Source organism: Lepisma saccharinum, chromosome 30, assembly GCF_977018435.1.
Source record: "Lepisma saccharinum chromosome 30, izLepSacc3.1, whole genome shotgun sequence".
NCBI lineage: Eukaryota > Metazoa > Arthropoda > Insecta > Zygentoma > Lepismatidae > Lepisma > Lepisma saccharinum.
In genome coordinates, this window is record NC_139258.1 from 37,692,030 (window position 1) to 37,719,323 (window position 27,294).

The 27,294-nt window shown below is 35.9% G+C and overlaps 1 protein-coding gene and 1 long non-coding RNA gene across 9 annotated transcripts in view; one reads left to right on the plus strand and one right to left on the minus strand.

The window, feature by feature from the left end:
- LOC145981811 (platelet-activating factor acetylhydrolase-like) overlaps positions 1-27,294 on the minus strand; it is a 183,965-nt gene continuing 156,671 nt past the window's right edge. For all 4 annotated transcript variants that reach the window (XM_083115237.1, XM_083115238.1, XM_083115239.1 and 1 more), the window contains 5 exons: positions 24,833-24,946; positions 9,568-9,659; positions 6,719-6,898; positions 6,004-6,152; positions 1-1,096 (listed from right to left, as the gene is read on the minus strand). In XM_083115237.1, the coding sequence (XP_082971363.1) occupies positions 987-1,096; positions 6,004-6,152; positions 6,719-6,898; positions 9,568-9,659; positions 24,833-24,946 (645 nt within the window). In that variant the 3' untranslated portion in view covers positions 1-986. The remainder of the gene's footprint in view (positions 1,097-6,003; positions 6,153-6,718; positions 6,899-9,567; positions 9,660-24,832; positions 24,947-27,294) is intronic.
- Positions 14,074-22,093, plus strand: LOC145981888 (uncharacterized). Of its 5 annotated transcripts, none has more exons than XR_014441001.1 (4): positions 14,074-14,164; positions 18,956-19,003; positions 20,117-20,197; positions 21,969-22,093. It is a non-coding gene; the product is annotated as an uncharacterized LOC145981888 (long non-coding RNA). The 5 variants fall into 5 exon arrangements; XR_014441002.1 differs by having other exon boundaries at positions 20,117-20,193; XR_014440998.1 differs by lacking the exons at positions 14,074-14,164; positions 18,956-19,003 and adding exons at positions 16,328-16,524; positions 20,431-20,547 and having other exon boundaries at positions 20,117-20,193.

The window sequence follows — 27,294 nt, forward strand, 5'->3', positions numbered from 1 at the left end:
ATGAACAACACTTTATCTAAACATGGGGTTTGCAATGCTGCTGTAAGCCTGTGGCCGTAGGTTTACAAACCTAGGGTTTGACCCGTTCTTCTCCCTATATTCCTTGCTCTTCTCCATCCAGATACGGTAGGCACTGCTCCTTCGCGGTCAGAAATTTGTAAGGCATCATTCAGACGGCTTACAACTTTCCGCAACCAAAAGGCGGGAGTTCCCATGTGTCCCATGGTGCTGAAGTGTTGCAATCTAACAAACAGGATCTCGAAGACTGGTATCGGGCCGAGTTGAACTTTGAAGTTTTTACTAATTTTGCCATATAATTACATACATTTTACTAGAACTAATAAAGTGTAAGCCCGGCTTACATGGACGCTCCGCGCCTGACTTCACACATATAATGTCTTTTCAGTCAGAGTAATTTATGGCAATTATTATAAGGATATCACAGGAACAGGATAACTTCAAACTGAAAGAGTGTGTTTTGAGGGTGAAACACTATAATGGGGGAGAATATGCCTTCTTCACCTTTTAATTAAAAAGAAATCCTGTGATCATGAATCAAGTACTTAAATTTGATACACATCATCATTTTTATCATACACAAACAAATGTGCACAGTACTGTCTTGACAATGAACATATTACTAGATACCACAAAAGCTCTACACGTTTCATACAGTAATACTGTTTCCTGATAGTCAAATGTCTTATTTTCGTCTGTTTCACGTCATATTGTACAGAAAAAAGTACTACCTCTTTTTTTACAGTTTTTCATATGTTAATTGATATAAATTACAAGCATTGTACAGTCTAAAATATTAATTGCAAGAGAAAAAAATCACAGAATATAGTCATTTCGACTTCTTAAAGCTGCACATGTACAGTATAGCACACAGTTTTCCCTTTCCTGATATGCATTTCAGAACCTGAGGATATGAATGACGAAAAATTAAATACTTTGGTGCAGAAAAAGTGGCTTCTTCCAATCTTCTAAGGTACCAAGGGAACCACCATCTTTTGTTCTTTGCTTGGAAGACCCTCAAGAATTATTTTACTCCATTTCTCCAGGTACCTGTCATATCTATCTTCGGTTGAATTTCCTAGAAAATGAAATAAATTTATTGGTACAAATAATATTATGCATAAAATATTTACCAAAATAAATTAAGAGGCCAAGAGAATGAACACTTTCACAATTTTTATTTTCCTATAACATAGCTAACATGGAGGCAACATAAATAAGACAGAATGTTAGTTGCGTGAGAGCCATCCCATGTTTATAAAAGTAGAAAATTTCAAGAAATGCCATCAAAGCCACCATTACTTCAAAAATAGGGAAACAAACTATAAACTAGTATGAGATACAGTAACTAGAACTGACTTGAAAAATGTCTGCCCATTTTAAGTTATTTGAACACATATTTGCATATAAGCTGATGGACTTTTCTCACTTACATTGTGCCACAATATCAGAAACTCAGAATCATCGCCATTTTTTTCTGTAAAGGATGACGACTACAGATACTGAAAGGGAGGCCAAGTCCCACAGAATTCAGCTGACCTCATGAGCATGTATTTCTTCACTTTCCTTTAAATGTTACCACATTTACAAAACTTTATAACAAGTTTTCAATTTCTTGAAATTACTTTTGATCATTAGATTTATTACAAAAATATAGATATATTAGCTATTTTAAAAGCTTAATAAGTAACAAGTTTCAATTAGCAAGTATGAGGTGTGACAGTTTAAGCATGTGGACAATGTGACCTGAGGAATTTTATCTCAAAGGGAGAGGGGGAGGAGTGCTCAAAGTGAGGAAAACATGGAGAGATGTTTTCCCCAGTTAAGAACATTCTTACAAAGCATCCCCAGCATTAGGATAATCTGCATAGGCACATAATCTGCTGTCTTTCATGGCTCCTCATGTCCATGTTTTTACACTAAAATTTCAGCATTCAAATTATATGAAACCTTTCTAGATGTCTCGGGGAGTGTACAAGTGCATATGTGCTTCGGTAGAAAAAGAGAGTAATCAAAGAAGACATCATGCATTAAAATTCTGTGGACTGCACCCATTGGTGAAATTAATTTTGATTCAGACGGTTCATAAAAAAGAAGGCCAAAACAAAGATTGATACAGAACAAAGCTTTTGAACCATGAACCACCAAAATGAAAGACATTATGTTTCATGAAGTAAGTCTTGAAGCTTTTCTGGCGACGAATGATGAAAATATTCTCTCTGGCTATCGACCAGGTGAGTTGTGGAAAATGTTCCAAGCTTTCAAGAGCTAACGTCACTCTCATCTTCAGGGTAGAAGACGTTAGCTCTCGAAAGCTTGGAATCTTTTCCACAACTCACCTGGTCGATTGCCTGAGAGAATTTTTTCATAATGTTTCATATTATTTCAAGTTATGTTAATTTCTGAATATTTGTTTGTCATTTCAGGTAATAATGCAAATATTTATACAGTATTTTAATTAATGTCAGAATGAAATAAATACTTTTCTCACAGAATCTGTAAAAGATTTTGTACTGGTTCAGTATAATTTCAAAGACTTTGAAGACTTCAGAGTTTTACAGGTATATTTTGATTAAATCTGAAATTTTAAGAAAAAATGGCTCCTCCGAGAAATATGATGAAAATACATGTGGTGAGAAATTATTATGTATTATTGCTTACAAGTTTGGGAATTTGGTTTCTAAAGAAATACTTAAAAAATATTATTAAAAAAAATGTAATTTTTTGCATTATTTACTGACAAGTTCTACTGTGAATGATTTGTGTCCTATATTTTGATTTAACAATCCTACATTTTGGGATAGCAAGTCTTACTTTTCCCTTATAGTGATCTGATAACCCTTGCAGACCTCACACACACAATTCCCTACAACCCACCCTAGGAAAACAAACTATGCTGTGCCAAACAACACAACAAAACAGAGAGCCCAACCTAACCTGCCAATCACTATCCTCCAATACTGCCAGATGATGGAAATCAGAACAACTATCAACCAAGAGCACAGCGGACGACTGAAGCAAAGAAAATAACCCCCCCCCCCCACCTCCGGGAACAAATAAAGCAGTGAATACACTTCTATCTCCATCCTAGATGCCTTAATGGAGGCAGTAATCCTTCAAAATTTAATCAGAAAATCAATTATGACTTTTAGAATTGAGATATTTTCTGCTTAATTTCTTTGTACATAAAAAAAAACATTTCTTGTGCACTTACATTTTCTGCTAGGTAAGCTGTCCTTTTTCAATTCTTGACATCCTACATTTTGTTGAGTATAATTCCATTTGAGAAATTGTTTATTAGTTCTGTTCAGATTTTTTAAGTTTTTTTGTGTTCTTAAACAATTTTGATGCAATACTAACCCCATTCTGGTCACATTTCTCATTGGTCTAATACCCCTTTAAGAATTCCCTTTCGATATATATGTTCGATATGTAAAACATGGTAAGTGACATTTTGGTAATTTCTGAGTTAATTAAGAAAAAAGGTTATTAGAAGCTATACTGTAGATAAATTGTTTTCGTATTATGTTTACAATTTCAGAAGGCTTCACTGAGTCCAATTCAAATTGTATGACATGGCAATTCCACTCGAAAATTTAAGGATGGCACATTTTACTTTGTAACTCAAAAATTACCAAAATGTCACTTACCATGTTTTACAATAGATCCGTTCATATTGAAAAATATTAGGTGACTGCATAACAGAAATTATCAGCGAAGAAATTATCTTAATAGGACAAAATTTCAGCTATGCCTTGTCATCCAGCAAGACACATTTCTGTTCTCAATCCCTGTTGTCTCATTGACCTTGACTACATGCACATACTTGCTTGTTGATACAGGCTGAGTGGTTTCCATGTGGAAAACTTTAGATTTGACTTAAATAAGTAAAAATCATGACAAACTCTCATAAATATGGACCTTTTATGCAAAATGGAACAAAATATTCATTTATGGCAAAAAATGTCAAAATATGCAACATACATGCAGTTTCATTACATTTGTGTCAAAATGCATTAGAAAACAATTATTTTTGAAGTATGCCTTTTCAATAAAAATATATATTCTCTTCGGTAAATGTCTTTTGGTCTTCCATAAAAATGTTGGTAAATTATATCAAAAAGTTCCATCTCTGACTTATTTTTGTTAATTTTTTTGTGTTATTTTTAATTTTGCTCTTTTCATTGTTAACAATTCCAGCATCAAATGGCCATTTGTGCTGTATCTGGAATTTTCTTAATAAAGAAATATGCATGTATCCTAAGTCTAAATATACCAGTACATCCTTTTTAGTAACATTAAACATACAAATCTCTAAAATCTCAAGCTGGCATTTTTCAAAAAGTCTTTTGTCTTTGATTACAGTGCCAAGAGATTTCATTGGAATAATATTCAGAGTTATTTGGTTGCTACATCAGTGAAAAGCTGCTTTGTCCAACATACTTTCTCAGATCACACCTGTACCTACAGTTCTTGCCTTTTTGTTGATCATGTGGTTAACAGTCTTTTCTTATGAAGAGCAAATGTGTCTAATGCACAAAGAGTCAATCACTTGAATGAACTTGCCTGCAAATACCTAAGGAATGGTAGCTTTGTCATGCATCATAGAAGGTGATATTTGGTGACAGACCAATACATGTCAATATGAGCAACTGACTATTGACAACATAATTTTCAGACAATTTCTCAGAAAGTTTCCAAGGATTAACCCTTTAGTGGATATGTATGAGCACGGCACTCACCCTATTATATTAGAATATACAGACTCATAGCCAGACAGGGGCCAGTGGAGCCTGAGCCCCCCTGGAACTGCTGTCAGTCAGTGTTAAAGGAATAATATCCATGATGTGGAGAGCAGGATCTCACATTATATTATAGTTGCATAAACAATTTATATTATATGTATAAAAGCAATGTTGTCTGCTCTACAACTTATCAATCATCTCCAGTATCCAGCAATAACTACATATGTTAAGAACAGAAATATGTGTATTTAGCATCATAGTTTGGTCTATTTTACTGTATCCTAGGTGTGAACTTTGAGCTACTTTAATTTGATTAAGTAAGATATTGATAATAAAATAACATTACTGTTTTCTATTTAACTGCAAAGCCTTCATTCAGATATCTTATCTTTAGGAATTCTACATTTCAGTTACTAGGTTCCCACACACAAGCCCAATAAAGAAATTAAAAAATAAGAACTTAACAAATTTTGTCAAAAATTCTTTAAAATTATTATTTTTTTGCTTTCATATAGCTTGATTTTATATCTGAAATTATTGTATTTTAGCCTTAATTTATATTTTTTAATATTTATACATGTGTTTGCGTTGATTAGAATGTTTTGCTAATGGGGGATAATGCCACACAAAATACCACTTTTGTTGAAAAGGTTATAAGTCTGCACATGATGCACTGATAAAAAAAAAATGTTAACTCACAGAAGTAAAGATAAATTATTAGAGCTGTAGATTGTGAAACTGTAACCCACATATTTTACAAGCCTAAGAAATTTAATATTATGTGGACTTCTATTATGTGACAAAAAGTATGCGCATAGAGATTTATTTATTTCTCGTAGATTTATCGATATCCACAAAATCTTGTTGAATCAGTGTCAGTGTGACAATACCCATGCAAAATGGGTCAACGGATGAATAAAGATTATTATTATAAAGGTTTTATGGAATCACTTGTGGTTGTGTTGGTCCTGGATATCTTTGTCAGTGCTTGAAGTGTGAGTGAACGTCTGGTGATGTTACTCCCACAGTTAAGAAAATGATCATAAAGTATCCACCTGCTAGGATAATTTTCATAAGCATCCCCCCCCCACCACCTCACACTTCGAGCACTCTACACTGTAATTGAAAACAGTTTCACATGTCAGTCACAAAGTAAAGTTATAATAATATATGCAGAGATAAATCTTGAAATTCAATATATCAAATTAAAGTGTAATATCATTTAGTTAATTTTAATTACCCATGTGCTTGCTCAGAAACTTCCAAATAAGCCTATTATTGATTCCCATAATGACTTGTGGTGGGATGATCCACTGCCTGCCTACAAAGGCACCGAAGGGCCAGCCAACAAAAAATGTTGTGTCTGATTGGTCCTCATGGTTTGAATGCCTGAAAAATACACAAAATCATTTGCAAATTTTATACAATTTCTGTAATAACAAGAGGTTTCAAGAGAACTTACTGGTATTTCCCACACTGAAAAAAAATCAAAATAGCTCATGCACACACACTGCGTATGCAGAACTTTATTTCAAAAGGGGTTGGAATTGTAAAGGTGGATATTACATAGCTGAATTCTGGGGGAGGGGGTGATATGCAATAAAATATTTCGTATATACCATTTTAACCTTTGTTCTAAAGGTTGTTCAATCGGGGGTCACTTTAAGTGATGTTTTCAGTTACCACTTTGGATATTCCAGAATTCTTTACACCTTTGATTTGAAAATTTTGATTATCTCAATATTTCTGGAGGGGCTGTATACCCATCAGCTTCCCCCTTGCTTACGCCAGTGCACACACACACACACACAAAATATTATGTTGTAAAGTTGTAAAAACATATAATTTCGGAACAAATGAAGTTCTAGGCTCATTTGAAATTTAATGTAATGGAAAACATGTTTAACATTTTATCATTGACTATTTAATATTAGTTTCTATCTGATCTTACTCACCTTACTGTTACAATTCGCCTTTCAACCCTTGTGTTAACCAAAAACCTCACCATTCCTTCCAAGTTGTGAGATTTCTGAAATCTCTCCATATTAATGAAGAGTATGGGCTGCGACAGTCGATCAGGAAGATCTTGTACACGTTTAATTGGATACATCCACGCATCCAACGCTACACCTACCCTAAGGGTCAGCAGAAACATAAGGAAAGATGAAAAGTTATTACACAATTAAAATAATTATTCAGTGTTATCAATAAAATTAAAATTAATTAGTGATATTTTACAAACTAAATTAATTTTCTACTAATTAAGTTACTTTGATGCTATATCAAGGATACACAAAGAAGCGATGTTTCTGGCATTTTTTTACTTTCAAGGGCGCCGAAACAGGAGAGGGGCCAGGGAGGCCAGCTCCCCTCCCAATTCTATAAGGGACCCAATGTATAACTTTCAACACGATATTATTTCGAAACAAAATATTATATGTGTGATTGAAATTTCTTAAATTATTTGAGGACTCTATGGGAAATGTGCAGAATTCTGTTCTGAAATGGGTGTTTTACTCTATCTCAGTATTTATTTTTCCAAATACACAGTTAATTAAGGAAAATGCATGACATATTATGATTATGTGCGAGAATAGAGGAAGAAGCATGGGAATACTGTAGTCCTCGTGTCTGTCCATTGAAATATAGGTAGGCGCCTTGGAAGTGAATGGATGATATTCAGCTAACAACTTCTCCAACAATTCATTGCGTGAAATCACATTCAGTCGCCATACTTCGGGCAAACTGACCAGATACTGCCTAGAAAACATGAACGATAAGGTAAGCATTGTGCGTATTCTCTTCGCCAAGTCAATTTATAATTCCCATGATCATCTGAGGAATGTGGACGTATATAATATCGCAAATTTCTCACAGTAAGAAAGCTTCTCATATGCTTTCCTTGACATGTGCAACTTTGCCCCACTTCATGCTGTTTCTTCCCAGAATGCACTGCATGATGACGTCAAGTTGAATATCATCCATAGATAATAATTCTTGAATTTCCTGGCAGGAAATGATGAAGAGGTTTTCTCGAGATATTGTCCCTGAAGATGAGGGTGATGTTTGCTCTCGATAGCTATCCAGAAATTACCTGTTTGATATCCAGAGAAAACTTCTTCATCTTCCATTGGTGTTATTGAGGAAGACATGCAGGGCACACAGAAAAAACTGGTTTGTTTGGAATTACTAAAAAAGTTTGGTTGCTTTTTGTTTCCGATAACCAAATGTTGCTTGTAATTACTAAAGCATTTTGTTTAAGAATACCAAAAAAATGGTCAGACGAAATATGGTACTGTAAACAAAATTATACATATATAAGTAAAGACAAACAAAAAGTTTTGTTAAATTTACTATATGTGCGTGAGCGGGCTTTCGAATTTGAAATAACGATTGTCTAGTTTCGTCGAGTGTAGTATGAGAGTCCTTTGTCGAAAATTGAAACTCATGTAGAGAGAAAGATAATTACTCGAAACGAGTCTTTATGTTGTTGTGTAACCTAATATTCTGAAAAAAAAAAGCTCAGAATATAAATACGTTATACTGAGCTTCCTACACCGGCAATTAGATGGTTCTGCTAAAATGTGTAGAAGAAACATAAGTTTTTGTACAACAAATAATGCTACGTTTGATTGTCATCATAATGAAAAATTGTGCTTTAACACACTTCGAAAGATGTGTGAACATTAAAGCTACAAATTAAAGAAGAAGACATGTGAATTTTCTATTCTGAATGTGTATTTTGAGATCAGTTAGTTTGTACAAACTATCCACCCTAGATAAAGTTAGCCAGATTATAAATAATTTAACAAATCGTTGGCGTTGGGTAATTTTGACCAAATTATTTGGTTTTCCTAAACAAATGGGCTAAATTTTGTTAGATTTACTAAAATAATATTTTGTTTTGGTAACCAAAACATTGTTTACGACGAACAAATAGAACTTGACCAAATCTTTTGGTAATGGTGAACAATTGTTTGGTTGATGCCTATTTAAACAAACGATTTGTTCACCACTACCATTATTTTGGTTAATCCAAACAAACATTTTTCTCTGTGCAGAAGTTATTACTGGAGGTTCATATTTTTCTAAATTTCTAATTTAAAGAATTATTATGCAATTCAATTGAAACAAGTTAAACAAAGGTTTTAAATAATGTGAGTGTTTATATCCCACCAAAGTTTATAACCCACCATAAATTTAAATAATCAAACAAAGTGTCATTCAATCCTCCTTACTATTTGAAGTTTCGAAGGTACCTCCTTGGGAACCCTTTAGAGTGGAACAACATATCAAAATATCACTTCAACACATGAGTGCCGAACTCCGTAGTGCAGTAGTCAGCGTGACACGATGAGAAGCCAGAGGCCCTAGGTTCGAATCCTTATGAAGACATCATCCATTTCATTAGTTCACAATCCATCATCACATTAGTGCACTGAGACTGACATTTCTTTATCACTACATACATTATTGACCTAAAACTGATATGATATCTACTCTTTGTCCCCGAACGAACACACCTCAAAGTATTTTAGTATTTTTCAAGAAAAGTGGCAAGTTATTCTTACTTACTGATTCAATATTTAAACTTTGGGTTCATTACTTTTCCAGTATTATTAACAAATTGAAATAGGGAAATTTTATTCCGAACAAAATGTGTATTAATTAACTTTATTGCTAATTGAAATTATTTAAATATAGGATTCCAGGTCTGATCCCTCGTGATGACACAATTTTCACTAACTTTTCAACTATTTATTATATTTTTATATCTTAAAAAGATCCATTTGAAAATCCATACCTGAACCTATGGTCCTTGGCCAAAGTTAGCAATGTTGTGGCTCCACCAAATGAATGGCCCATAATTACCGTTGACTTGAAGTCCAAATGTCCCTTCAAGGATATAGAAAAAGTAAAGGAATTTCAGATATAAAATTGTCAACAGTAAACCAAATTATCGCAATATAATTTTCCTCATAAAAAGCTGCAAATTTTTCCTTTACAACACTTTGTGATACAAATTTAGTTTGAAAACTTGCAGCTAACATAATGCTGTAACAAAATCAGTCATCCCCAACAAGAGTTTGAACTCTTACAATCAATTCAATATTCTTAACACTGCACTTTAGAAACGAATGATTTAAAATAATTATAATAATACTAATAAACATTATTATTAATATTATTTCTAATTTAGAAATATTGTAAACATATTGCAGAAACTGTGGGGTGTTCAAAAAGTTACACGACCTTATAGGGAAACAATTGAGGGGTCTAGTGAGAGAGGGAGCTATGCCACAAATCTTGAAAATATTATTTTTTGCCATTTTCAGTCTTCTCCTACCATCTGTCATCTATCATGTGAACTACAACCATGTTGCATAGCTCCCGCTTGTTCTGCAGCAGACTTTCTGAGTTCTTGAATACGTCCTCATCAGCATTTTGAGTGAGAGAAGGAGCTATGCCACTTACTGATGGTGTCTGCAATAGGAGTGGCAGAGGTTGTGTTGCAGTAACCGGTGCTAGATTTAATATCAGCCCTGAAGTTAAAAGATCTCATGGCAATAATGCCTTATATTTTTCATGGTGTTTACCAAAAACTAAAATCCACAGAAACAATGGACAGTGAAGATCCTCCAGAAGACATATGAAGTTTTCTATATGTAGATCATATGTAACCCTGTGAACATGATTTACACTCAGGCAAAAGTATTTAAGCGTTGTTCAAAGTATTTGATGTGCTAGATTGATTTTTCCACATGGGTATACTACAACAATATATCATACATGTTCATAATAAATGGTATTTATATTGAAATTCATATTTTTCTTTTTGAATAATTTACCTAACAATATGTTCAGAAAAAATTACCCTTTGTTATACAAATTATGACTCAACGCAATGCTTTAGAAAACTTAATTTATTTCCATTTCTTGTCAAAGTTGAATCGGTCCGTGTATCGATATCGGCAAATGGTGGTATCGGCTCAGCTCTAATGAAAATTATAACAAAATGGAAGCATTTTGCAGTAAATTATAAGATATTTATAGATATATCAGATCAGTAAAATACTTGGTATAAAAATACTCACTAGACCCCTCAATTTATTTCACAGTAAGTGCAGGAAATAGCCGCTTTTATGTGTTTCACACAAGTAGACAGGTTCTTCAACACCCTTTGCAATGTTTACCGTTAGACTGAATTGACACAGTTATGAATATTTGCTTGCAATCCCTGAATACTGTGTTCATGAGTTTCGTAGAGGACATCCTTCATGTACGCCCACAAGAAAACTCGAGGGTGCTAAATCCAAAGATTTCGCTGACCACCCCGCTCTCTTCAGATCAGTCTTCCTCGAAACACTTTCCCAAACAAACCATAGAAGAAAGGAAAGAAGAAAGAATCGCAACCGTTTCCTCACAAGACTGTAACTTTCTTAACACCTCGTATTAATTATTAAGTATTAGATCATAACCACAATTGTTCAAATTTAATGATATTTTATAAAAATAAATACATTTATCTCGTATGTGTTTCTATATTCTGTGTTTATCATCTAATCCAGGCACATAGCGAGGGGTAGGTTAGGGTGGCTGAAGCGTAGGGCGAATGCACAGCAGAACATATAGCAAAACATCCAGTTCTAATAGTTGGTATATAAATTATATAAAATTATAAGTTTGTATGCATAATTGTACGTAAATTCACTCGAGAATCACATATTTTATGTATTTATCTTATGGCCGAGTCTGCTGCCACGCACGTGTCAGCAGTAAGATTAAGCGTCAAATTTGCTCCTGCCACGTAATCCGTCTGCTAAGAGGATGTTACAAATCTTAAGAACAGATTAAGACGAGAGAAATGCAAGTTTATGATTAGTGGGAATGAATGTACAGGTAATTTAGAACCTTTTTCTTTAGAAAGCATTAACGATATTATTTTAATGCTAACAGAACTTAATCTAACTACGAGAGCATTTAGGTTTATTATTAGAAGAATGCTGACTGCTGAGGGACCTAATCTTAAAACCTTTTTTTGTGGAAGTAATCGCTACAACTTCACAGTATGCCCAGATAGCACGTAAGTTAAGTGCAAGTTTGCACTTGATTTGCATTTGTCTTGTGAGACTTGCTTGGCAGTTCAAGTTGAATGCAAGTTCACTGTAAGTGTGCAGGAACCATGAGTTTGCATTTTAAGTGAATATAAGTTTGCAGCAGGTGTATAAGTGACAATTTGCCTGATACTTGCGTATCACACTTGCAGCAAGCCTGGAGTTCAAGTCCTCATTAGAACGTATTGCGTACTCCAAAGGGTGCAACATTTTTACATTTTAGCTATCATTGATGCTTCTTGGCTCAACGCAGAGGTATCTCTCAGCAAGGGGGCCGACAGAAGGGGACCAGGGGGGCACTTACCCCTTTGAGATATCTGGAAAAATTTCATGGAATTCGAATGGTTAAATTGAAGCGATATTTAATCAAAATAATTTTGTTTTCTGTGATTTACAGGCTGTAAAGTTTCAGCAATTTGCTACCATGTCCTACAAAATCTTGGGAGACTGTTTTCAGCTGTTATTAGAATCGTGTTCACTGCTGTAATGGCATTGGGAAGGGATTTTTTATATATAATTCTGATTTCCGGTATTGAGAAAATCTCCATTTCCCCGACCAGGTCGTAAATTTTTCGAAATTTCCCAACACTGTGAAAATCTAGAATTGAACTTCCCCCCAAAGTGATTGATTTTGCACATCTGCAATAAAAATTGGCCATTTAAAGAAATTCCAGACCTTTTAAGTGCAGAAACTACGCAAGATTTGGTCACTGTTATATATGATAATTTGGAATTTCTCGACTGTTCGGAATCCCGAACACAGATTCTCGATCTCGCCGCCTCGTTTTGAGGGTGCTGTGATCAGCACCATGCTCCGACCGGCTTTACTCCCTCTCCCAGGGTTGCTCGTTTACCCCGTTACCCATTTATTGTTATTTAACATTTACTCGGCCAATGGGTCACATGTAACCCATAGAAAATATAGGCGTAGTTGGCCGATGGGTCACTGGTGCAGGAATCAAAACACAAAAGGCAAAAAGAGGGGTTGGGTGGGCGGCGGCCCCAACTTTCAATGAAAAAATCATAAAAATAAGGGAGCTTGCCCCCTCTTCCCCGCTATTTTTGGAAGGGGACGCAAACTTTAGCCTTATTTTCAAAGAATCGTCCTTTCTCAACCGAAAGAAAGTCATTTCATGTTTCTGGGTGAATTACATTATAGAATATGTGTAAAGAGTTCCCATTTTTATGAATTTTTCATTGAAAGTTGGGGCCGCGGCCCACTCAACCCCTCTTATTGGCTTTGGCGTTTTGATTTCTCCACGGTTGAATGCCCTGTTGTTCTAGCTACAAAGAAAAAGTTACCCGAAGTAGATTGGTCAAATAGTCTACGAGTTATAACATTTTTTTGTCAAATAAGTGTACGAATTTAAATTTCGCGCCAAAAGGCCTCGGCGAAACCGAAAAAATGTTATAACTCGTAGATTATTTGACCAATCTACTTCGGGTAACTTTTGTTTTGCAGCTAAAACATCAGGGCATGCAACCGTGCAGGAATCAAAACGCCAAGGCCAATAAGAGGGGTTGGGTGGGCCGCGGCCCACAACTTCCAATGAAAAATTCATACAAATGGGAAGTTTGCCCCTCTTTCCCCGCTATTTTGGGAAGGAGAGGTAAACTTTAGCCTTATTTTCAAAGAATGGTCCTTTGTAAACCGAATGAAAGTCATTTCATGTTCCTGGGTGCATTACATTATCGAATATGTGAAAAAACTCCCCATTTTTATGATTTTTTTCATTGAAAGTTGGGGGCCGCGGCCCACTTAACCCCTCTTATTGGCTTTGGCGTTTTGATTCCTGCACGACGGCACAGATGATTGGAGTACTATTTTTATATATACTATTCAGATTCTCGTTAAAAGAATATAGGTTAACCCATGATGAAATTAATATGTTAAAGAGAGGGCCTCCCCGATGGCGCAGTGGTAGCGTCGTCGCCTTGTAATCAAGGGTTCCCGGGTTCGATACCCGGTGGAGGCACAAGTGGCTCGGATCCCACCTTAAACTGTAGGTCCAGTCCCGATTAGCCTTACTGTGCATAAAGTGGACTTAAAACACTAACTCAAAAATATGCTAAAGATTTATTTGTCATGTAAAATTGGTCATTACTGAAACAAGAATGTATTTGTCATGTAGAATTGCTCATTAATGAAAGATGAATGCAAAAGTACGCACACGGTTTCTTTTGTTTTGTGATGACGACATGATCACAAGTACTTCAAACAAGAATCTTTCGTGTGGTTTATCAAGCCGATTAAACGAGAAAGAGAAGAATTTTGTAACCACTAAGGTAAGTAAATAATTATACAATTCATAAGTAATAATTAAAACTGGTTTAAAACAATTCAGTAAAAAGGCACACCTATGTGAGATACGAAACAATACCGTATATATTTTCACAATACTCTTAGCATTGTCTGGGAAAATGACAGAAATGATAATAAAAAATAATATTGCATTTATTAAGCGGGCGAGGTTCTTTTATGGCTTTTTTTGTTAAGTCAAGTAGTTAGATTAGATTGCTCTTAAAAAGAAAAGAAAAAAATCAGCTGGATTTGTACGCATGGCTTAGATCATCCAGTTAAAATCTGAGACTTTTTAAATTTCAACGGTGTTCATGATATATGAAGTGATTTCATTCGAGATTAATGATGGTAAGAATTGGGTCTCACTGCAGAACATGTTCCTCTACGTAGATGAACAAAATTTATATTCCCTGAAAGTACGTACATTTTGCTTCCATTTTCCGGTGTTATTTTTCCGATTAGTATTATATTTTTGTGCGAAAAAATGTTTTTCATCCTACTACAAACAATGCATTTCTCGGCTCATTTCTCCATTCGTTCGTGTCCATATTGTTTACGCATAGTTTCTTTCATTATTTGAGACGAGGAATGCCTACAAGGTTAGGTTAGGCCTGTTAGTTAGGTTCCAATAGCATAAATACAATGAAAAATGTTTTTCATCCTACTAAAAGCTATGCATGTCTCCATTCGTTCGCGTCCATATTGTTTACGCACAGTTTTTTTTCATTATTTCGACGAGGAATGCCTACAACGTTAGGTTAGGTTTTGTTAGCATAAATACAATGACAAATTATTATTTAGGCTAAGAGATTTAAACCTAGCTACCTAACAACGTAGGTATTTTTTTGCTTTCACTACATTTGTGCAGTGCCACAATTTCAAGAGCGCCCATCCTGAACTCTTATTTCTTGTTTTGTTTTTTTCGAAAATTACACATTTCCGCACCTTGAAAGTTACTTTGGTACTATTATCGTATGGGTGAAACACCTACGAATCATATATTTCGGACTTCTTTACATTGCTAACGTGTTGCGGAACATTTCTTAAGGCGAAATAATGCATTTCTAACTAAGATAATGTTTATTTTCTCTATTTACGAGTACTTACTGTTACTTGTTGTTTCGAATCTGTAACACATTATGGCCGTCATAGCATACAGGTTTAGGGGGCGTTCTGAGAGTGTTTTGTCGATTTATGCAGTGGTGCAACCTCGTTCACCGGAAAATATCTACTTTCGTGCCCCTATTTGAAATTATGCTAATACGTCGCATTTACGTGTAGAACTTGTAAAATAACCTTGCGATTTACCACGTTCATTGTCCATACACAGCAATTCGGAACCATCTTTCTTTCACAATTCGTTAATGCTCTTCCTTTACGCACAACACTCTTGCAACCTTGAATATTGACGTCAGACGAGGAATGCCTACGTGGTTAGGTTAGGCCTGTTAGGTTAGGTTCCATTAGCATAAATACAAAGAAAAAATAATATTTTCGTTAAGAGACGCATTACCTTTGTATTGCCTAACATGAAAAAGGTTTCTCCTGTGACGTCAGAACACAATGTTGCTAGAGTGTTGTGCGATAAGTGACACCCATTCGGGTCGGAACCATCTTTCTTTCGAAATTTGTTAATGCTCTTCCTTTACGCACAACCATCTTGCAACCTTGAATATTGACGTCAGACGAGGAATGCCTACGTGGTTAGGTTAGGCCTGTTGGGTTAGGTTCCATTAGCATAGATACAAAGAAAAATTATTATTTTCGCTAAGAGACGCGTTAGCTTGTATTGCCTAACATGAAAAAGATCTTTCCTGTGACGTCAGAACACAATGTTGCTACAGTGTTGTGTGATAAGTGACACCCATTCGGGTCTGAATCATCTTTCTTTCGTAATTCGTTAATTCTCTTCCTTTACGCACGACAATCTTGCAACCTTGAATATTGACGTCAGACGAGGAATGCCTACGTGGTTAGGTTAGGCCTGTTAGGTTAGGTTCCATTAGCATAAATACAAAGAAAAATTGTAAAAACAACTCTCTCCTGTGACGTCGGAACACAATGTTGCTACAATGTTGTGCGATAAGTGACACCCATTCGGGGAAAAATGGCTTGTTCCGAACTCGACAGGTGGTTCTAGTGAAAACACGGCGAGGCTGAAACACTGGCTACGGGGTTGCATCGTCTTAACACACGGAACATTGCACTCTCATGCAAAAAGCAAATGGCGGGAGCAGAAACAGCATGTCGGACAGAGATTTTCGCAGAAAACAACACGCATTCACATTAAAATGGATCAAATCTACATTCAGGAACTTCCAAAACGCTCAAGAAAATTATTTCCGTAAGTACTTTCTCCTGTAAATTTGAAGGAAATTTGAAGGAATCCGTTTTACCCATACGATAATGTTACCGTTACTTTTCCTGATTAATAACTTCAAACCATTACCATAGAATTAGGAATCGTTTTCCTCCTAAGCAGCCCATATTCTGCAGTCTTACCTTTTTTTTTACACAATTGGATTCCTATTTATGTCTGGTAACACTTGCTTTGGAATATAACTTATTCCATGCTTTCTGAAGAACGATTTTTTGGTAAATGTATGTTATATCGGAGACACACTTCTTCATTTTTACAGAAGAAACCACTTACGGAAATGAGTTTCTGTAGCATTTTGAAAGTTCTTGGGGCTAGAGTCTAGTTTACGTCCTTCTTGTCCACTCCTTCTTACCTGTTTACGTCTTTCTTTGCGCACTCCTTCTTGCCCGTTTACAAAACCGTGCTAGCAGACAGCCAGCGCTCCAGCATCCGTAGAGTAAGTATGTTTTTCTTTTTACACTTTCTGTCATTAACCATTCACGGGAACGAGGTATGCCTACGAGGTTAGGTTCCATTAGCACTCATTTCACCCCTAAATATGTGCTTCATCATCGAAAAAGGTCCTCAGTACGTTCAATCACGCATATCCGGACAACATCGGTTTTTCTCGATTTTCTCCTCCAGGAAAATTTTCCTCGCCTTGGGATTTACTTTGTTGAATTCCTTATAAAATAACCTTTCCAACGATATATGACATGTATTTCTTAGGAAAAGGACGTAAACTAGACTCTTACCATTCTTGGAGGTATTTTCTCACCGTAGAATGCTGCACTTTTGATATAATAAACTTGCATTTTGTGCAAAGCAACAACATTATGCCATTGTTTCCATTATGTACCTGCAGATGGCCGAGTGTCGGAAGTCATGCAGTCTCGCCAGTGTTTCCAAACGTGCCTTTTTTTTATGAGAATTTTTTTTAACTATGCTTACCTAACCCAACCTAACCTAACCTTGCTGGAAATGGTCCGTGGGGCTATCCATCAATAGTTCGTGGGGCTATCGTGAATGGTTTTTGGGGCTATCCATCAATGGTTCTTGGGGCTAGCCGTCAACGGTTTGTGGGGCTATCATGATTGGTCTTTGGGGCTATCCATCAATGGTTCGTGGGGCTATCGTGAATGATTTTTGGGGCTATCCGTCAATGGTTTGTGATGACATAATGAACACGAAAGTTAAGAAGGTGTAAACACTGTATACCCACTCCAAATCGACAAAACACAAGCCCGACGCGCAATGATCCACAGCTGTGTGAGCCATATTGTATGTTCTGCAACGGAAGAAAGGAACCAAAAGAATTACTCGTATTGTGAAAATCGTAGTTATTTTCGTGTAAAAAGCATAATGGCACCTTCAACTATGGTACGCAATACACAATTGGTAAGTACGAACCATCCGAAACACAAAATATCTGATTTTAATGTGTCTCCGATATAACAGACATTTACTCAATTTTTTTTGCTTCCGTATACTCCTATGTGATTTTGTGAACAGATATTCACTTAATGTAAGCTTGGATACGGGCTACCACTACCACATACTTCACATGCGTTGGGGACAGAGGTATGATGCTTTCGTTGCTAAGTTAGGCATGTTAAGTTTAGGGCTCTAACATTCACAAACCATCTCTAAATGCTTTCTTTGTTAGGCTAGGTGAGTCAGGTTTATGGCTTTTAGAATTAAAATGACATCACTAAATGCTTCCAATGCATGCTCATGTGACATCTGGTCTCAAGCACGAACCCCCTTTGAGCCTCACATGGAAATCAGCCACAAATGTGTCCAGTATTTTAAGGCACTTCTTAAAACTTCTATAAAATTTGGGAACATCGTTAAACATTTGGTACCGTTACCAAATTACTTTACAAGTTCATTGTGAGAAAAACTTAACTATTTCAGAATTCATTTTAACCCCCAAACTCCATTATTTCCATGCACCAGAAACTTCATATTTTTTTTTGAAACCAAACAAATTTTATGCGAGAACTAAATTCAAATGTTATAGACGGAGCTGGTGACCAAATGTCCACTCTCGAAAATTACGTCTTATTATTTTAATAGGTCCATTTTTATGCTTTACACAACATAAATTTAGTGACATGTCTGTTTTGTGTATATTTTGTCTTAACATTAAAGTTGTGTACAGAGGCCTAATTTTTATCTTGAGAGATTTAATGCCACTATTGAAATGAGGAACGGACAAATATTGAGCTTCAAAAATAATTGTTTGATGTGAATCTCACTGCATCACCTCCATCGGGATTCTAAGTCTAGACTCTTTGATTACAAGATAATAGTCACAACCAAGTTTTTTCTAACTGTCACTGTTTGGTAATATAAGAGTAACTGTACTTCATTATATTTAATCTGTACTAACTAATTCTTGATTCTTTTGCAGGTGACAGATAGCTTTCCACTGGAAATGAAATTAGTCAACCTTTTTCCTGTGAGTATAATAGTTTTTGTCCTTTGCTTTAACCTTATATTTCTGGTGATACATGAAATATTTTGGCTTTCTAATATCTGTGCAACCATTTGCAATGACAGTAGCCTTCATGATCACAAGAATTATCCAGATTTACTGTGAAAACCATATTTTCAAAATTAACTCAAACTGATTCCATGTCATGCACTTTATTGTAACCATGCAAATGGAAAATGGTTAATATTGACAGTAAAAAAAATGTTTTTGATCTTTGTCAGTTTTTTGCAAAGCTGGTCTGTAAAGTCAGATTTTTTTGTTTTTCACTGCAATTTGTAATATGCGATATCGCCCGAACGGATTTCTTCAAATATACAGGAGAAACTACGTACTGAAATCAGTTTCTGTAGCATTGTCGAAGTTCTTCGAGGTATTTTCATTCGCGGAAACTGAAAAGTTCACCATAGAATGCTGTAGAACAAGAAATAATTACTTTTGATGTAAAGAACTTGCATTTTCTGTAAAGCGACATTATGCTGTTTCCATTATGTACCTGCAGATTGCGCAAGCATCTCGCCAGTGTTTCCAAACGTGCCTTTTTTTTTACGAGAATTTTTTTTTCTTTTTTTAACTACGCTTACCTAACCTAACCTAGCCGGAAATGAATGGTCTGTGGGGCTATCATGAATGGTTTTTGGGGCTATCCATCAATGGTTCATGGGGCTCTCTGTCAATGGCCAGGAAAATGACATATTTTTGAGTATCATTGAAATAAAATTTTATTCATCCTAACCTATTTATGGTATATTGTATATACAGTCACGGACACTTCTGGGTTATAACAATTCCATTAACTTTCAATGGAATCGTTACAACCCACAAGTGTCCATGACTGTGCAAAGTAACCTTGTTATAGAAACATTTTAGGGCATTGACCTGTTGTAACTGCTAAAAAAATTGGATATGATAATTTATGTGCAATGTTTTCTTTCTTCTTCTTTTTCATACCAAGTAACTTTTAAGTACTGTTGTGTCAGGGCTGAAGTGTACTGAAATGTCCCTAAATAATTTAGGTTTCATTTTGTTCGTAAAGTATTGAGTATTTTTTTCAAGAAACACAAAATGTTATTGTTCCAGGTGCATGCAGGACACTAGCAGTAGTATTGCAAGGGATGAGAACGTGTGGAGAAACCAGGCCAAAACGCACCAAAATAGTGAGTGATTTACATTTCTTTTCTGGTTTTATATTCAATAAATACAGAATGTTGAATACATTGTTTTTGACAAATGTGAAATGTTAAATTTAAAAATCGGCTTGGCAGGCACTGGCCTTCCGAGCACTGGACACTAATTAGTGTAATTCAAATTGTTAAGTATTGTCTGAGTTCTTATCTTGGCAGGAACTGATAGAAGTTATGCAGAGAAACTGTTATCTTTTCATACATATACAGGAGTCCCGGGTTCGAATCCTGGCCTGGGCATGGATATTTGTGAATGTCCATTCATCAATTTCATCATTCATCTCCATGTAAAAGTTCTGCACAAAATTCTACAAGACACCAATGAAGGTAGAGAACCTTAGGGTTTTAAAAGCAATTTTAGATTTTAACACCAAAATAGCATTTTATATTTGATTTTGATAAAAACTATGTTTAGTTTTTTTTTTTTAAAAAAAATATTTATTATTAACCCACAAGTACTATGGATGTCAATAATCACACAACTAGTATGGAGGGGTCTGTCAGACTGCTGTTTTGATTTTGATCTGTAAATTACCTGTTTTACTATTCTCAATTTCTGACATGTTTTACATTACTTTACATGGTTACAGAAGACTATTTTAAAGCAGCTTTCATTTATTATGTTATAGTTAAAGAAATATAAGTTAATTTATGCAATGAGGAAGAAAATGGGCCAAAAATTGTAACAGTTGTGTTGGTGAAGGGGAGGGGGGAAATTCCAAATTCTTAAAATGTCTATATTTTATCTTGTCAGAAAAGCAGGAGCTCAAAGTTATATGTAATATTTTGCTGAAATTAAAAATTAGTAACGAGCCATTAGAAGGAGAACATTAAATAAAAACTACTATGGTATGTCTGTCAGACAGTTCACCCAAAATATAATTCAATAAGATTTCGACAGACAAAGGCAAGTGTTCATTTATAGTTGGAGGGGTGTGAGAAATAAGCTAAAAGAGAAATTCAGAGCACTGTGCGAGACGGTAGGTAAGGGTCTTCATTAACATGCTTTATTCCAACTGTGGTGCTCAGAAATGTTACTTTTATTTTAATTCGTGGATTCTAGCTACCAAAGAAATTATTCTGATAGAAAACAATTTTTGACAAAAATATGTTGTAGTTTACAAACAGAAGTAACAATTATACACTCATGCTTGTATGTGTATGTATTGGGGTCTCTAGTATCCAAGTATTTTGTTTCAATGATAATATTATCACTCTATGAAGCCAGAGAACCTGGGTTCTAATCTCAGCCGGGACATGGATGTTCGTTGTGAGTGTCTCTTAACCAATTTTATCATATCATCAACATTCTCATCTTCATGATTAGCCAAAACTGGCAGAAATGTGAAGTAAAAAAAAAAGATTAACACCGCCTAGTAAAAAAAGGTTCAAGGTTGGATTCCTTGAGAGGATGCATGGTAGTTGAGATATAACTTTAAATTGAAGGTTTAGTATCATTTGCTCTATGTGTGTGTGTGTGTGTAAAATCAACTTAAAAGAACAAAGGATATGTCGCATTTTATAATGCATTGAAAACTCTCACATGTAATCAAAAAAATTAGGAATTCTTGCAATGTTGAAGTAATGAAGTATTGATAATGTCACACCTCTGGAGTACACTGTAAATTCAGCCGTACCCAGAAATGTATTTTCGTGTTTTTGTGTTTTTGTTAAAGAAAATAGTTTTGGAGTAATGGAACTTGAATTGATGCCACGAATCTTATTTTTTCCAGCATTTTTTATTTCAGAGAAATGAAGCTGGAAGCCCACATAGACACAACAGGAAGTGATGGAAGAGCCTGACTAAGGACCCCTTACAAGACTGAATGAATACATGATCTGTAAAAACATGAGAAATATAAATAATGAGTTGAAACTACACATTTGGTATTTTTCTTTTATGCCTACTTACAAGCTACAGGTGAAATTTATTAACTGCAATTTTATTATAAAATGAACGAATGCCACATCTATAACACTACATATAGATGTGGCATTCGTTCAAAGTGAAAGTGGAACACTACATCCACTTTCACTTTGATCAAATTACAATAATCTGTTTACAACCGCAGGCTGCAAATGTAGTAAAGTCTTGTCCAATATAATTTTGGGGGAAGCGCATTGCTGGATTTGGGTGTAAACTCAAAATGAATATATTTAACTAGAAATTCACTTTCCCTTTGATGAGAGATTTATTCATACTTCTCCGACTAATTAGTCCATATCTTTTGTTTCTTTTTTTAAAAATATAGTTCAAGTATTTTCCATATGTTTAGCTATTTTATTTTCTGCAGCAAATTTATGTATTTTTATTGGAGACTATTAATTAGTTTGATGTGTGCATAAGAATTACAAAATAGTTCGTATATGCTTCATGTACATTTAATGGCATTGAATTTAATTTTAGACAATTTTTTTTTTTGTCTTTTTTGCATTTTTCTTCATGTTACTCATTTTATCAATTAGTAGTAGTTAGTGTCAATTTTACATATCATTCGTCCTTAGATTTGGAAATATTGGTTAAAAATGTGACTACTTGGTTCTGTGGTGGGAATATTTACCCTACTGCATGTAGTGGGTCTGAATTAGATGAAGGGCTAGTAGGAAAAAATGGTGTAGTAGAGAAAATTATATCAATAGTTACACACACTCATTAGAAACCACATTTTCTAATAAGTATGTGTAACTATTGGTTTAATTTTCTCTGATACACCATTTTTTCCTACTACTTCTTTATCTTATTCGGACCCACCACCTGCTGGTGTTAGTTGCCCAGCAAGATTGTGGTCAACTTGCTGCAAGTTTCAATACCTGCCTTGCAAGTTTCAGGTTAACTTCCAGCAAGCCTCAGATCTTTAACACCTACTTTGCAAGTTTCAGGTTAACTTGTAGCAAGCCTTTGAGACTTTAACACCTGCCTTACAAGTTTCATGTTAACTTGCAGCAAGCCTTGAGACTTATCGTGCAAGTTAGCTGCAGGTTACAGTTAGAACTTACTGCAATTTCAAATGTTGGTAATTAGTACCTTTGCTTTCAATTTGCTGCAAATTTACAGACTTGCTCTGAAATTTTCCTGCAAGTTCCCGTTACTTGCATTGCAAACTTAATGTGGATTTGAGGTAAGTCTACCTTGCTATCTGGGTGTGTTACAAATGTATTGCATATATAGCATGATGAAATCACCATAAAACAAAGACCGAGTCTGCTGCCACGCAGATCTTTTTTGAGGTTCCAGCAGAAAAAGAACGTGGCAGCAGACTCTACCTTATCTTATTTAAGTCGCTTTTTCTGTGTGATTAGGCTAATCGCCCGATGATCAGAAGTAATGGTGGTTAGAGTTTTAGATGCTGAGGAAAATATCTTCTTCTTCTTTTCCATCCCCTTCTGCCATTAAGCGTCGGGTTCCATCATCCACTTCCTGTCCTGTACACTTTTTGGTCCAAGGCTAGTTTTCGGACTTCCGGCATTGTTTTCCCTTTCTTCTTTCCTATCTTTTCTACGTACTCTTCACATTGAACTCTTGGTCGTCCTCTTCCCCTCTTGCCTGGCCTCCAGCACCTGTCTAGGCTTGCGATCTTCCTCCATTCTTGTAACGTGTCCAAACCATTGCAGTGCCTTTCTCTCTATTGTTTCCAATAGTGGTTTATGCTGTAACTGGTCTCTAATGGTGGTATTACTAATCTTATCTCTTCTAGTCTTTCCTACTACTTTTCGTAGGTATCTCATCTCTGCTGCTTGAAATCTGCTATTCTGTTTTGGTAATAATGTTAAGCTCTCTGTTCCATACAGCAATGTGGGAATGTACTTATACCGCGTTTGTTACAACCTGTCCCGGTTCCTGCGCTAGTTGCTCCCTGGCTTTTCTCGGTGCTGGGGAAAGTCGAAGCCAGGCAGCCAATTAAAATACGCAACGTCGCAACAGCGTCTACGTAAGCGCCTCTATTCTGGCTTCCATTCGCTCCTCGCTGCCCAGCAGACGATTTTTTCCTCGTTTCTCATTGGCACCGAAACTGTCGAGCGCTCCCTAGTGCGGGAAAGGGGACAGGTTGTAACAAACGCGGTATAGATTGTCTTGTAAATCATCATCTTCGTTTGTTCACTTATTTCCTGTTTACCAATTAATGTGTTGTTGAGTTGATAGTACACTTGGAAAATATATGGGCTGATAAAGATGAAAACTTGAGACCTAGGTACAATGTACAATTATATAAAAAAGAATGGACATATAACGGAATTAAAGGTTAGAAAGAATGAATAAAATGAAGATTGTAACAACATATCACACAAAGTTGTAACTGGTGGAAGAATGTAGGAAGAAGACCGAGAGAAGAAGACTTTGAATAAGATGATAAGAAGTAGTGAAGGAACAAGTTGAGAAATAATTATGTGCAAAGAACTGAAACTCATAAGAAAGGATTGAATATCTAGAAATGGAAGCTTCTTCTAGGAAGAGTAAAATTCATGTATAGTTATAGAAAAGCACATCATTAAGTTCACAATGGGGATAGTTATGTCAGTGTTGTCATCGGACCTCTTCAAACTCTATTGAAATGATTTATACTAACATTGAACCTTTCATGTAGAACTAAGAAAGTAATTTTTAAATAATTACCTTGAATACACTGAGATCAAATTGAGAGTCCAAAACATTTTCCACTTGGTTTCCAGCGTGGATGTCCTCCAACAAATTTAGCGCTCTTATTACTTCTGATGTCCTCTGGTGTGCCTGAATAGAAGTAAGAAATCTAAGGTTAGCATTATACAATTTAAATATTTGATATCTAAACAAACATAACAGGCTCATATGCTGGAAGGCGGGGGGGAAATAAAATACAAAATTTCTACATCATTGTAACTGCACCAGGAAAAATCAGTGGAGATGTGGAGGGGGAATATTATTTGCGACTAAATACTAAACAAAAATGCGTATTTGAGCTATAATAGCATTTATCTGTCTATATATTTTTTGCTAACACTCTAAATAAACAGCTTCTCAAACCATACCACATCAGACTTACGCTGGTTCAAGAAGGACCAAACAAGTGGCAAATAAAATATTCAACCATCTACAAAGCAAAACGTGCATGACAAAGTTCAACACCAAATTGTAAAAAAAATATTAGTAAACAGGGGCCGCGAGGAACTGACTGTCGATCAGGAGGGAGGACATCCGCTCCCTTGCCCTCTTCTGGTGACGTGACTGCTACATTAATGCACGACTTCAGAAGAGGTGTTTTGGATGCTTGTGAAGTTCTATTTGGAGAATGCATAAAGGAAAGGGGTTAGGCAAAGGTCCCTGCACTTTTCAACATGCGTGAAGAGACATTGGGGATGTGTAGATACATGGGCGTAACTTGGGACCTGTCTTTGGGGGTGGGAATTGAACTTTGGGGGGAAGGGAAAATCAAAAAGTTTTCAAGCCCATAGAAATATCATCCAAGATGACTGTTACACTTGCAAAATCATAAAAATTACTCGTTACTTTGATCCTCAGGTTCCAGGAGCTTAATAAAAATACTATGAACTTGTAAGTAATCATAACCCTGAAGATTTTGAGGGGGTAAGTGCCCCCTTGCCCCTGCCAAGTTGCGCCTATGTGTAGATATGGTCACACATTCATACTCTCGGCCATTTTTGGAAGTGACGTAATCACCCCACTCGGTCCACTTTTACCCCCTCCGTCAGGTACCAATTCATTAGAGCTGGATGAACCCCAGCCGCGCTTCTTGCACGGATATTGTGTGAAAAATTCCCATCTGAAATATTTAGCCCAGGGATGTGGCGTGGCACTCAGGCACCTTACCGAAATTTTTTAAAGTCAGTTATTATAAAGATAATTCATGTTTTCGCTTTTTTTTTCAATCTAATATTACAATTTTTTACTTTATCTATTGTCTAAACATGAACAACACAGACATCCATGAAAATTCTTGAATCTTTCCTGGCGGCAACTGATAAAGAGGTTTTCTCGGGCAATCAGCCAGGTGATTTCCAGATAGGATTCCGAGCTTTCGAGAGTTAACGACACTCTCATCTTCAGGGATTGATTGACTTCAATCCCTAAAGATGAGAGTCATGTTACCCCTGATTCGAACTCGGAACACCTGGCGTGTAGCACTCTGAAGTGACCACTCAGCCACAGAGGTCGACTGTACCATCTTTGTTCCAAAACACCCTGAAATTTACCTTATTTGACTCCACAAAAGATCAGCCAAGGTCATTTCAAATATGAATAAAATACACATTTAGCTACGTTAATTGAGGATCTTAATTGATCATCCAAATTGATGCATTTCTAGTGCATCACATAGAGCATCAGCTGGTAAAAGTGTCCCTTTATGCCTTTCTGTGCGTATTTTGACTGACCAAATAGTTTGCAGTTTATGCACGTTTATGTGTTTTTGGAGTTAGCATATACGTGACACGTTTTGGGTTCTGCTTGTATGATGCGTACCGGTTTTATGTGTGGCACCCTGTATTTTGTCTATTGTAAGGGCAAAACCAGCGCGTTAATCACCAGAATGAAGCTAAGTACAATTACACGTTAACTCTTCGGGGAACTCGTCGTCAAATATTATACATTATGACGTCTGCGAGATGTCTTGAGGAAGACCAAAGAAATCTAAGGTCGCATGCCCTTTACTAATTTATGTAGAATCACCTACAGCTCCAGGAAGACGAGTGATGAGCGAGCCAGGGTTATAATGAGAATATTCAAAACGGATAATAAATGGCTGCTGGTCATCACTGTGACTGTGCTGGTCTCCGGAGATGATTTCCAGTGTTTTATCTGCACATGATTCGAGTTCAAACTACCGGACGTTATCACGACACAATTCCTTTGTACACACAAACGCGACTACTCTTTACGGATCTTCATGCAGACCAGGGTGCGAAATCCTTTGGGGGGGGGGGAATTCCCCCCTCCCAACAATCTTGGCCTCAAAAATCGCCCCCACCAAAACATTCCGGGGCAGAGTTTTTGTTACAACAAACAAAAGATAAGCAATTACTTTTAATTTCAAATACGTATACAGTACTAAGAATGATATCGAAAACGTGCACAAATTAGTG